This window comes from Amblyraja radiata, chromosome 12, assembly GCF_010909765.2.
Source record: "Amblyraja radiata isolate CabotCenter1 chromosome 12, sAmbRad1.1.pri, whole genome shotgun sequence".
NCBI classification, from domain to species: Eukaryota; Metazoa; Chordata; class Chondrichthyes; order Rajiformes; family Rajidae; genus Amblyraja; species Amblyraja radiata.
Window position 1 is genome coordinate 54,917,657 of NC_045967.1, and position 13,681 is coordinate 54,931,337.

The 13,681-nt window shown below is 47.4% G+C and overlaps 1 protein-coding gene across 1 annotated transcript in view; it reads left to right on the plus strand.

Moving 5' to 3' along the window:
- The window catches only part of LOC116979308 (nuclear receptor subfamily 0 group B member 1-like), a 17,027-nt gene extending 3,750 nt beyond the window's left edge, over nucleotides 1-13,277 (plus strand). Inside the window, exon 2 of the mRNA XM_033030917.1 lies at nucleotides 12,918-13,277. Within this exon, the coding sequence (XP_032886808.1) occupies nucleotides 12,918-13,159 (242 nt within the window). The 3' untranslated portion in view covers nucleotides 13,160-13,277. The remainder of the gene's footprint in view (nucleotides 1-12,917) is intronic.
- Nucleotides 13,278-13,681: the final 404 nt, after the last annotated feature.

Below are 13,681 nucleotides of genomic sequence, written 5' to 3' on the forward strand. Positions count from 1 at the left end.
GGATTTGAGTATAAGAGCAGGGAGGTTCTACTGCAGTTGTACAGGGTCTTGGTGAGACCACACCTGGAGTATTGCGTACAGTTTTGGTCTCCTAATCTGAGGAAAGACATTCTTGCCATAGAGGGAGTTCAGAGAAGGTTCACCAGACTGATTCCTGGGATGGCGGGACTTTAATATGAAGAAAGACTGCATAGACTCGGCTTGTACACGCTGGAATTCAGAAGATTGTGGGAGGATCTTATAGAAACTTACAAAATTCTTAAGGGGTTGGACAGGCTAGATGCAGGAAGATTATTCCCGATGTTGGGGAAGTCCAGAACTAGGTGTCACAGTTTAAGGATAAGAGGGAAGTCTTTTAGGACCGAGATGAGAAAATCATTTTTCACACAGAGAGTGGTGAATCTGTGGAATTCTCTGCCACAAAAGGTAGTTGAGGCCAGTTCATTGGCTATATTTAAGAGGGAGTTAGATGTGGCCCTTGTGGCTAAAGGGATCAGGGGGTATGGAGAGAAGGCAGGGATGGGATACTGAGTTGGATGATCAGCCATGATCATATTGAATGACGGTGCAGGCTTGAAGGGCCGAATGGCCTACTCCTGCACCTATTGTCTATGTTTCTATGTTTTTAAAACCCACGCGGTCACAGGAAGAAGGTACATACATTCAGCTCCTGTAGTCAGGATCGAACCTGGATCTCTGGCGCTGTGAGGCAGCAACTCTATCGCTGTTTCACCGTACCACCCAGAGTAAGGACAGAGGAATACATCTCATCCTAGAGCCATAGAGCCATACAGCGTGGAAACAGGCCCTTCGGCCCAACTTGCCCACGCCGACCAACATGTCCCATCTACACTAGTCCCACCTGCTTGCGTTTGGCCCATGTCCCTCTAAACCTGTCCTATCCATGTACCTGTCTAAGTGTTCCTTAGAGTCACTGCCTCAACTATCTCCTCCAGCATCTTGTTCCATACACCCACCACCCTTTGTGTTAAAGAGTTGCCCCTCATGTTCTTATTAAATCTTTCACCTTAAATGTGCTCTGGTTCTTGATTCCACTACTCTAGGCAACAAACGCGATACCCAACCTATTCCTCCCATGATTGCTTCTTCTTCAGACCGATTTTATCAGTGTTTAAAAGACAAATGGACAGGTACATGGATAGGACAGGTTTAGAGGGATATGGGCCAAATGTGGGCAGGTAGGGCTAGTGTAGATGGGACATGTTGGGTAGGTGTGGGCAAGTTGGGCCGAAGGGCCTGTTTACATATAACCATATAACATATAACAATTACAGCACGGAAACAGGCCATCTCGGCCCTTCTAGTCCGTGCCGAACACTTACTCTCACCTAGTCCCATCTACCTGCACTCAGACCATAACCCTCCATTCCTTTCCCATCCATATAACTATCCAATTTATTTTTAAATTAAAATCAAACCTGCCTCCACCACTTCCACTGAAAGCTCATTCCACACAGCTACCACTCTCTGAGTAAAGATGTTCCCCCTCATGTTACCCCTAAACTTCTGTCCCTTAATTCTCAAATCATGTCCTCTTGTTTGAATCTTCCCTACTCTCAGTGGGAAAAGCTTATCCACGTCAACTCTGTCTATCCCTCTCATCATTTTAAAGACCTCTATCAAGTCCCCCCTTAACCTTCTGCGGTAAAAACTGACTTGGAGTAATACGGCATGACTCCAAGACCCTATGACTCTATATCAGTTATAATAAAATAAACTATATAATTCTCGTCCAATTGCCATATTAACTTATATCATCTCAGCTTTCTGGAGTCTTGAGGGGGTTGAATTTGCAGAGTTCAAAGTATTAAGTCTCGTATAATCTAATTTAGTTTAGAGATACAGCGTGAAAACAGGCCCTTCGGCCCACCGAGTCCGCACCGACCAGCGATCCCCGCACATTCACACTATCCTACACCCACTAGGGATTATTTATTTACATTTACACCAGGCTAATTAACCTACAAACCTGCACGTCTTTAGAGTGTTAGAGAACAGGATCGTACATCGCCCGGCGCGGCTTCATGGCCGTGGGACATTCCAGCGCACGCCGGGGGCTCCAACTTCGTGACATTTAGACCGGGAGCGGGGCCGTACATCGCCCGGCGCGGCCTAAAATGGCCGTGGGACTCACCATCGCCCGCCTGGGGCTTCGACATCGGGAGAGAAATGGAGAACAGGGGAGAGAAAAGACTTTGCCTTCCAACACAGTGGGTCCACTGTGATGGATGTTTTTGTAAATTGAATTGTGTGTATGTCTGTAGGAAATTGCCTTTGTTTGTATGGCTGTGGAAACGGAGTTTCGTTTGAGCCTCGCTGAGGTTCAAATGACATGTAATAAATATTGATTGAAACCGGAGCTCCGGGAGAAAACCCACATGGTCAAGGGGAGAAGGTACAAACTCCGTACAGACAGCACCCTGTGGTCAGGGTCGAACCCGGGTCTCGGGCGCTGTGAGGCAGCAACTCTACTGCTGCTCCACCGTGCCGCCCTTCACAAGAAGTGAGCCATTCATCGCAATTTTCAAATAGCATTTGCTGAAAATGACTGAGACAGGCATGTTCCGAAACCTTCCAAGGTGCCAATCAGATCTGAAGGCCAGCGCTTTCTGCCAAGGTTATACAAATGATTTCCACAACACACTGCGGAACAATTCTTTCAGCACCTTCAGAAAGGAAATGCCCCTTTTCCCTTGTAAAAGGTTGAAAACAAACACTCACAACCTTGGGCGGCACGGTGACGCAGCGGTAGAGTTGCTGCCTCACAGCGCCAGATACACCGGTTCGATCCCGACCACAGGTGCTGTCTGTACGGAGTTTGCACGTTCTCCCCCGTGACCTGCGTGGGTTTTCTCAGAGATCTCCGGTTTCCTCCCACACTCCAAAGACGTACAGGTTTGTAGTTTAAATGGCTTGGGTTCGTATTCTTGGAAAAGTGTAAATTGTCCCTAGTGTGTGTAGGATAGTGTTAATAGAAACATAGAAACATAGAAAATAGGTGCAGGAGTAGGCCATTCGGCCCTTCGAGCTTGCACCGCCATTCAATATGATCATGGCTGATCATCCAACTCAGTATCCCGTACCTGCCTTCTCTCCATTCCCCCTGATCCCTTTAGCTACAAGGGCCACATCCAACTCCCTCTTATGAAGAAAGACTGGATAGACTTGGTTTATACTCTCTAGAATTTAGGAGATTGAGAGGGGATCTTATAGAAACTTACAAAATTCTTAAGGGGTTGGACAGGCTAGATGCAGGAAGATTGCTCCCGATGTTGGGGAAGTCCAGGACAAGGGGTCACAGCTTAAGGATAAGGGGGAAATCCTTTAAAACCGAGATGAGAAGAACTTTTTTCACACAGAGAGTGGTGAATCTCTGGAACTCCCTGCCACAGAGGGTAGTCGAGGCCAGTTCATTGGCTATATTTAAGAGGGAGTTAGATGTGGCCCTTGTGGCTAAGGGGATCAGAGGGTATGGAGAGAAGGCAGGTACGGGATACTGAGTTGGATGATCAGCCATGATCATATTGAATGGCGGTGCAGGCTCGAAGGGCCGAATGGCCTACTCCTGCACCTAATTTCGATGTTTCTATGTTTCTAAATATAGCCAATGAACTGGCCTCAACTACCTTCTGTGGCAGAGAATTCCAGAGATTCACCACTCTCTGTGTGAAAAATGTTTTTCTCATCTCGGTCCTAAAAGATTTCCCCCTTATCCTTAAACTGTGACCCCTTGTTCTGGACTTCCCCAACATCGGGAACAATCTTCCTGCATCTAGCCTGTCCAGTCCTTAAGAATTTGGTAAGTTTCTACAAGATCCCCCCTGAATCTTCTAGCGAGTACAAGCCGAGTCTATCCAGTCTTTCTTCATATGAAAGTCCTGACATCCCAGGAATAAATCTGGTGAACCTGATTGTGCAGGGATCGCTGGTCGGTGCAGACTCGGTGGGCCGGAGGACCTGTTTCCACGCCGTATCTCTAAACTAAACTAAACTAAACTAAACCGGATATTTTGCTTGGGCAGCTTACAACCCAGCGGTATGATCATTGATCTCTCTAACTTCAAGTAACCCTTGCTTCCCCTCTCTCTGTGTCCCTCCCCCACCCTAGTCATATTCACAAGTGATAGGAGCAGAACTGGGCCATTCGGCCCATCAAGACTACTCTGCCATTCAATCATGGCTGATCTATCTCTCCTTCCTAACCCCATTCTCCTGCCTTCTCCGCATAACCCCTGCCACTTGCACTAATCAAGAATCTATCTATCTCTGCCTTAAAAATATCCATTGCCTTGGGGTTTAAGAAGGAACTGCAGATGCTGGACAATCGAAGGTAGACAAAAGTGCTGGAGAAACTCAGTGGGTGCAGCAGCATCTATGGAGCGAAGGAAATAGGCAACGTTTCCTTCGCTGCATAGATGCTACTGTCCCCGCTGAGTTTCTCCAGCACTTGTGTCTACCTTCGATTGCCTTGTCTTCCACAGCCTTCTGTGGCAATGAATTCCGCAGATTCACCACCCTCTGTCGAAAGAAATTCCTCCTCATCTCCTTCCGAAAGGAACGTCCTTTAATTCTGAGGCTGCGCCCTCTGGTCCCAGACTGCCCCACTAGTGGAAACATCCTCTCCACATCCACTATATCGCCCATAAGTTGGCCTTTTCTGACGCATTGCATGGAATATTAGGGTCAGTTATGGTCCTGAAGAAGGGCCCCGATGTCCATTCTCTCCATAGATGCTGCCTGACCCACTGAGTTCACTTTGTTTTCACTTAAGATTCCAGCATCTGCAGTTTTACCAGACTTTAGATACAGCGCGGAAACAGGCCCATCGGCCCACCGGGTCCACAATCATCCCGTACGCTCTCACTATCCTACACACACTCGGGCGTCTATTAACCTACAAACCTGCACGTCTTTGGAGTGTGGGGGAGGAAACCGGAGCACCCGGAGAAAACCCACGCGGTCACGGGGAGAACATACAAACTCCGCACCGACAGCGCCCGAGGTCGGGATGGAACCCGGGTCTCTGATGCTGTGAGGCAGCAACTCTTAAAATATCTTAGCAACTTAAAATATCTACCATTTGATGGTGGGAAAACTGAAAGTGCTGGAAACTCCCAGCAGGTCCAAGTGTCTTACATTGCGGGCAGTTCTGGTCACCTCATTACAGGAAGGGTGTGGAGGCTTTGGAGAGGAGGCAGAAGATGTTTACCAGAATGCTGCCCGGAGTTTTACGGAGAGTTCGCTACGGGGAGAAGTCGGAAAGACTTGGATTGTTTCCTCTGGAACGCTGGAGGTTGAAGGGAGACCTGACACAAGTAAATAGAATTATGTGAGGTGTAACATAGAAACATAGACAGTAGGTGCAGGAGTAGGCCATTCGGCCCTTCGAGCCAGCACCGCCATTCAATATGATCATGGCTGATCATCCAAAATCAGTACCCCGTTCCTGCTTTCTCCCCATATCCCTTGATTCCCTTCGCCCTAAGAGCTAAATCGAAATCTCTCTTGAAAACATTGAAATCACAGTGTCGATAGGGTAGGCAGCATGAACCCTGTCAATTTCGTTCACTTTAGTTTAGAGATACAGCACGGAAAGAGGCCCTTCGGCCCACCGGGTCCGTGCCGACCAGCGATCCCCGCACACTAACACTATCCCACTAGGGTCAATGTTTACATTTACACCAAGCCAATTAACCTACATACCTGTACGTCTTTGGAGTGTGGGAGGAAACCGAAGAGCTCGGAGAAAACCCACGCAGGTCACGGGGAGAACGTGCAAACTCCGTACAGACAGCACCCGTGGTCGGGATCGAACCCGGGTCTCTGGCGCTGCATTCGCTGTAAGGCAGCAACTCTACCGCTGCGCCACCGTGCTGTAATGTGTTGTGATTTACTTTGCAAATATTAATGGGCATTCAAATGCTGTAGGGCAGAGGGATAAGGTTTGAGAGGGCAAACACAGGAGGTGGTGGCTGCCTGCAACACAGCACCAGGAGGTGGTGGTGGAGGCTGATTAAAAAGTTACAGGTTCATTTAATTTATTTCATTTTAATTATGCAGCTCATGAAGAGATAAATGTGCAAACGGAAATAAATATACAGTTTCTGTTTAGTTTATTGTCACGTGTACCGAGGTACAGTGAAAAGCTTTTGTTGCGTGCTAACGAGTCAGCGGAAAGACCATAGGTAATTACAATCGAGCCGTCCACAGCCATTGAGGGCATAACGTTTACTGCAAGGTAAAGCCAGCAATATCCGATCAAAGATAGTCCGAGGGTCATCAAAGATAGTAGTTCAGGACTGCTCTCTGGTTGTGGTAGGATGATTCAGTTGCCTGATAACAGCCGGGAAGAAACTGTCCCTGAATCTGGGGGTGTGGAGGTGTATATGGAATGTACATGAAACATATAAGATTATTATTAAAGGTTTGGACACGCTAGAGGCAGGAAACATGTTCCCGATGTTGGGAGAGTCCAGAACCAGGGGCCACAGTTTAAGAATAAGGAGTAAGCCATTTAGAACGGAGATGAGGAAACACTTTTTCACACAGAGGGTGGTGAGTCTGTGGAATTCACTGCCTCAGAGGGCGGTGGAGGCAGCTTCTCTGGATACTTTCAAGAGAGAGCTAGATAGGGCTCTTGAAGATAGCACAGTCAGGGGATATGGGGAGAAGGCAGGAACGGGGTACTGATTGGGGATGATCAGCCATGATCACACTGAGCGGCGGTGCTGGTTTGAAGGGCCGAATGGCCTACTCCTGCACCTATGGTCTATTGTCTATTGAATGGGCTGCCAGAGGAGGTAGCTGTGGCAGGTACTATGACAACATTTAAAAGACATTTGGACAGGTACATGGATAGCAAAGATTTGGAGAGATATGAGCCAAATGCAGATAAACGGGGCGAGCTTAGATGGGGCATCTTGGTCAGTATGGACAAGTAGGGTCGAAGGGCCTGCTTCCATGCAGTATTAGTCTATAACTCTGATAATTGAGACACCAGTTAAAACTAGAAGAGATTGCTTCTCTCAGTGGCTAATGAATTCTTTGCTTGCTAAGTCTATTCAAGGCTGACTTTTGAAGTGTAAGGCGATTCGGTTATCTTGATTAAGTGTTGAAGTAGACAAATTGGTCATGATGTCACAATCTTTCTTGGAACCTCTGAAGTTCCTATTCTATAAGGTTAGGTTCTAACTCAAATGACCAGAGACAAATACATTAAAAGTCTAACAATTGTTAAGGGGTATAAAATGAAATAATTTTAGAGGCTGCTGAACCATTTATGTTTTCTCTGTTTCTCTGTATATACAATACAATACAATGCAACACAATAATACTTTATTAGCCAAGGGTATTTTGCAACATACGAGGAATTTCATTTGCCAAGTCTGTCATACAAATAAAAAGCAACGGAACACATTTTAACATAAACATCCACCACAGTGACTCCTCCACATTCCTCACTGTGATGGAAGGCGAGGAAAAGTTCAATCTCTTCCCGTCTTTGTTCTCCTGTGGTCGGGGGCCTCGAGCCTCCCACTGATGGGACAATGTTGACTCCCGTAGACCGAGGCGTTTGGGCCCTCCGCGTCGAGGCGATCAAGCTCCCGAATCGGGGGGGATGTCAGCTCCCCCGTGCCGGGCGATCGGACCCTGGATCGGGGAGTCGAACCTATAGAATGCATCTCTAGTGATACTGCAGAACCAATGATATTTTAATTGGGAAACAATTATCTTAAATTCTATGGTCAGCAATATGGAGCACGTAGACCATGGAAGATAGAACAACACAGCACAGCAACAGGCCATTCAGCCCACAATGTTTGCACTGAACATGATGCCAAGATAGCATCTCCCTGCACGTGATCAATATCCCTCTAATCCTTGCACTTCCCTGTGCCTCTTAAACACTGCTAATTTATCTATTACACATCGGCGCAGCGGATGCTGTCTGTACGGAGTTTGCACGTTCTCCCTCCGACCGCGTGGGTTTCACCGGGCGCTCGGGTTTCATCCCACACTCCAAAGACGTGCAGGTTTTTTCGGCTTCTGCAAATTGTCCCTAGTGTGTAGGGAAAGACCCAAAATGCTGGAGTGACTCAGCGGGTCAGGCAGCATCTCTGGAGAAAAAGGACAGGTGACGATTTGGGACGGAACCTTTATTCAAACTTCACGAGTGTGAGCGGGTGATTACTGGTGATTACTGGTGAAGATGTAATCAAGCTGAAAAGGGTACAGAGAATATTTACGAAGATGTTGCCAGGACTAGAGGGTGTGAGCTATAGGCAGAGGTTGAGTAGATTGGGACTCTATTCCTTGGAGCGCAGGAGGATGAGAGGTGATCTTATAGAGGTGTACAAAATCATGAGAGGAATAGATCGGGTAGATGCACAGAGTCTCTTGCCCAGGTGTAGGGGAATCGAGGACCAGTGGACATAGGTTTATGGTGAAGGGGAAACGATTTAATAGGAATCTGAGGGGTAACTTTTTCACACAGAGGGTGGTGGGTGTATGGAACAAGCTGCCAGAGGAGGTAGTTGGGCTATAACACCCTTGAAGAAACAGTTAGACAGGTACATGGACAGGGCAGGTTTGGAGGGATGTGGGCCAAACGCTGGCAGATGGGACTAGAGTAGTTGGGACATGTTGGCCAGTGTGGGCAGGTTGGGCCGAAGGGCCTGTTTCCACTCTGTATCACTCTATAACTCTATTTGTCAGACATTGACTCTCTGCTCTCCCCCCAGGTGGTTTGTAAAGGCTACGCTACTCTGTACAACGTCTGCAGTCACAGCTGTAACTACCAAACTTGAAAAGGAATTGATCCATGTACAGTAGCTGTACATTAGTAACTTGCATACAATCTACTGACCCCTTAGACCTCTGGTCCTGAACTTCCTTCCAAAGAGGAGTTGGCCATGTCTGACTGGCCCAACCATTCTACTACAACTAGAGAGCAGTCCTGAGCTGCTGAAAAAGCTACTTTTATAACTACTAAACCAGGTTCGCTTCTTAATAAACAGACACCACACAAACTGTTTGGTAGACCAGTTCAAAACTTTACTTAACATCGGCCGATGGAAGGGAGCGAGAACTCCAGTCAAGTGACCAATACAGACACTTGACCGTCCTCCGTCCACCTCATTGAACAACAGAATTACATTGCCTTAAATAGGGTTTTTTTGTCCCCTTAGCACATTTCACAGACATTAGTCATGGTCAGAGGTACAGGAAAAAGTTTCCACAGAATGCATCACATCAAAGGCCTTTTGTTTACATGGTACAAGATAACATTGGCCATTTGGTTTACGACATTTTATCTTCACAGAGATCACCCTAGCTCTTTCGCTGCTTCCTCTCTGTCATTTGGTCCTTCATAAACATAGGCCATTTGGTTTATGGCATCTTACTTCAAAGATGTGACTAGCTGTTTCTTTCTCTGTCACTTCCTCACTTGGGAGACAATGTTATAGGATTTATTATCCCACACACCCGCAACCTGAGGCAAGCCTAATTTGAGACTAAATATAAGCTGTAAACTAGCCCAGAAGCCAATTTAATATCTTCTTATATTTTAACTAAAATTCAGCTTCATCACTGCCATCTAACTCATTGCAGACCCAGTTCAGTTTAGTTTATTGTCTCGTGAACCGAGGTACAGTGAAAAGCTTTTTGTTGTGTGCTAACCAGTCAGCGGAAAGACAATACATGATTACAATCGAGCCGTTTAAACTGTACAGATACATGATGAGGGAATAACGTTTAGTGCAAGGTAAAGTCAGCAAATCCGATCAGGGATAGTCTGAGGTAGACAAAAATGCTGGAGAAACTCAGCGAGTGAGGCAGCATCTATGGAGCGAAGGAAATAGGCAACCAGTCTGAAGAAGGGTCTCGACCCGAAACGTCGCCTATTCCTTCGCTTCATAGATGCTCCCTCACCCGCTGAGTTTCTCCAGCATTTTTCTCTTCCTTCGATTTCTCCAGCATCTGCGGTTCTTTCTTAAACAAGGATAGTCTGAGGTTCACCAATGAGGTAGATAGTAGTTCAGGACTGCTCTCTGGTTGTGGTAGGATGATTCAGTTGCCTGATAACAGCTGGGAAGAAACTGTGCCTGAATCTGAACATTTTGCCCGATGGTTGAGGGGAGAAGAGGGAGTGGCCGGGGTGCGACTGGTCCTTGATGATGCTGCTGGCCTTGCCGAGGCAACGTGAGGTGTAAATGGAGTTAATGGAAGGGATGTGTATGAAAGAACTGCAGATGCTGGTTTAAATCGAAAGTAGGCACAAAATGCTGGAGTAACTCAGCAGGTCAGGCAGCATCTCTGGGGAGAAGGAGTGTGTGACGTTTTCGGGTCGAGACCCTTCTTCAGATGCTCCATCTGAAGAAGGGAGAATGTTTTGAGTGATGGTCTGGGCTACTTCCACAATTTGACTCTTGGACTATCTTTGATCGGACTTTGCTGGCTTTACCTTGCACCAAACGACATTCCTTTATAATGTATCTGTACACTGTAAATGGCTCGATTGTAATCCCCGCACACTAACACTACCCTACACACACTAGGGAAAATTTAGATTCATATCAAGCCAATTAACCGACAAGCCTGTACGTCTTTGGTGGGGGAGAGGAAATTGGAGATCTCGGAGAAAACCCACGTGGTCCTGGGGAGAAAGTACAAACTCCGTACAGACAGCACCCGTTGCCAGGATCGAACTGGCGCATTAAGGCAGTAGCTCTACCGCTGTGCCACCGTGCCGCCCTTGTTGGCACTCACTCAAGTAAACGTTGGCAAAGGTAGATAGATAGATAGATAGATAGATAGATAGATAGATAGATAGATAGATAGATAGATAGATAGATAGATAGATAGATAGATAGATAGATAGATAGATAGATAGATAGATAGATAGATATAATTTATTGCCACACAACCAGGGTCGGTGGAAATTTGGGTTGTCAGGTTGAGGCTGGGATTGACACTGCGCAATTGCTGGCAAAACTTGTGCAGAATCCGCGGCGTTGCGATGCCTAGAGCGTGGACTGGACTTTGACTGTGGCGCCAATAACTGGTGCCTTTAGCATGCGGTCCCAGTGGACTATACCCGTACACTTTGCTCATCGTAGATTGTGTTTCGGTATGGCAATGTTCTTCTGGACTGTTTGTGAGACAAGGATTTCACTGTGTTCGCGCACGTGACGAGAAAGAACCACTGGACGTTGAACATTCTCAACGCTGAGCGGGTTTGGTGCGTACAAGGAAGATTACATGATGTTCTTCTGGAAGGTCACATGTGCAGATCCAAGAAGGCTCTGCGGTGGAGTTGCCGCCTCACAGCGCCAGAGACCCGGGTTCGACCCTGACTACGGGCGCTGCCTGTGCGCAGTTTTTACGTTCTCCCTGTGACCTGCGTGGGTTTTCTCCGGGTGCTCCGGCTTCCTCCCACACTCCAAAGACGTGCGGGTTTGTAGGTTAATTGGCTTTGGGTAAAAATTGTAAATCATCCCAAGTGAGCAGGAACGGGTTGACTGCTAGTTGGCATGGACTCGGTGGGCCGAAGGGCTTGTTTCCACGCTGTATCTCTGACCGTAGAATAGTGAAAGGCCTGGATAGAGTGGATGTGGAAGGATGTTTCCACTAGTGGGAGAGACTAGAATTAGAGGCTATACTCAGAATAAAAGGACGTTCCTTTGGAAAGGAGATGAGGAGAAATTTCTTTGACCAGAGGGTGGTGAATCTGTGGAAATCATTGCCACAGACGGCGGCTGTGATGACCAAGTCAGTGGATATGTTTAAGGCAGATATAGATAGATTCTAGATTAGTACGGGTGTCAGGGGTTATGGGGAGAAGGCAGGAGATTGGGGTTGAGAGGGAGAGATAGATCAGCCATGATTGAATGGCGGAGTAGACTTGATGGGCCGAGTGGCCTAATGCTACTCCTCTTCCTTATGATCTTATGAATATTTGACCTTCTGACATACCTGGAGCCCGCGAGCTGCTTGTTTAGTTTAGAGATACAGCATGGGTCTGTTTCCATCTTCCAATCAATTCAAACTGATATCTGAATGGCAAATTCTGCTCCTATAACGTATGAACGTTTCGGGTTGGGACCCTTCTTCACCCTGATCGCCAATCTGCTCCAATCACTTACGAACAAGTGAAGGGAGTTGCCATCTGTAATTGTTTAAGTAAGAACTGCAGATGCTGGAAAATCGAAGGTAGGTTGACAGATGCAAAGACGACAACCAAGTTCAGCGACGTTATTTATTAAGACAATAGCTCCTTGGCTTACAGGTCTCCGCAAACACGACAACGGTGGTCAGCAACACAACTGTGGCGCAAAAGCAAAACCGCACAAAAACAGCAGCCCCTCCCAAGTCACGTGACCGCGGCTTCCGAACGCCGGGTTCGATACCTGCGTGCGCCAGCAGGCGCTGCTACAGCAGACAAAACATAGAAACATAGACAATAGGTGCAGGAGTAGGCCATTCGGCCCTTCGAGCCTGCACCGCCATTCAATATGATCATGGCTGATCATCCAACTCAGTATCCTGTACCTGCCTTCTCTCCATACCCCCTGATCCCTTTAGCCACAAGGGCTAAACTGCTGGAGAAAATCAGCGGGTGAGGCAGCATCAATGGAGCGAGGGAAATAGTTGATGTTTCGGGAGGAGACCCTTCTTCAGACTCATCCCCCAATATCTCCCTTCGGCCCAACTTGCCCATACTGACCAACATGTTCCAGCTACACTAGCCTGAAGAAGGGTCTCGACCTGAAACGTCGCCTATTCCTTTGCTCCATAGATGCTGCCTGACCCGCTGAGTATCTCCAGCATTTTTGTCTCCCTGTCACCTGTAACTGGTGGCCTAATCCTAACGGATATGTGTTTTGTTTCCGCAGACGTGTCGGGCTTGCGTTGCCCCCAACACATCCTGTGCCTACAACAGGAGGCTGAGCAAGCGCTGACGGAACACACCCAGTGCATCCACCAGCAGGACACACGTCGACACGGCCAGATAGAGCTGGCGCTGGCCTCCTTGAGGGGCATCAGCCCCCACATCGTCACACAACTCTTCTTCCGACCTCTGATCGGAAACGTCCAGATGAACGCCCTGTTGGTGGAGATGCTCAGCGCCAGCTAGTCGCCTGCCAGCGCAAGAACAAACCCTTCCTGGGACCAACGACAACCCTTTCTGCTGGAGATGTTAACTTATTTATCACAGTTGTGTTTTGCAGATGTTTACATATAAAGTGTTTTAATTGTGCCCCAGCTGTGTCTCAAGTACATGTTCCAAACGTGGCGGAGTGGATGCATTATACCTACCTGCGGTGGGAGATTTATTAATGTGCAGTAATTAATAAATGCATCCTAACCAACAGACCACATCAAACTCATCCCCAATATCTCCATCAAGATTCATCCTCATTACATGCCTTATGGCCTCTTGTATTTATTGTCGTAGAGTGATACAGGCCCTTCGGCCCAACTTGCCCATACTGACCAACATGTCCCAGCTACACTAGTCTCACCTGCCTGCATTTGGCCCATATCCCTCTAAACTTATCCTATCCATGTACCTGTCTAGCTGCTTCTTAAAAGTTGGGATAGTCCCTGCCACAACTACCTCCTCTGGCAGCTCGTTCCATACACCACCCTCTGGTTA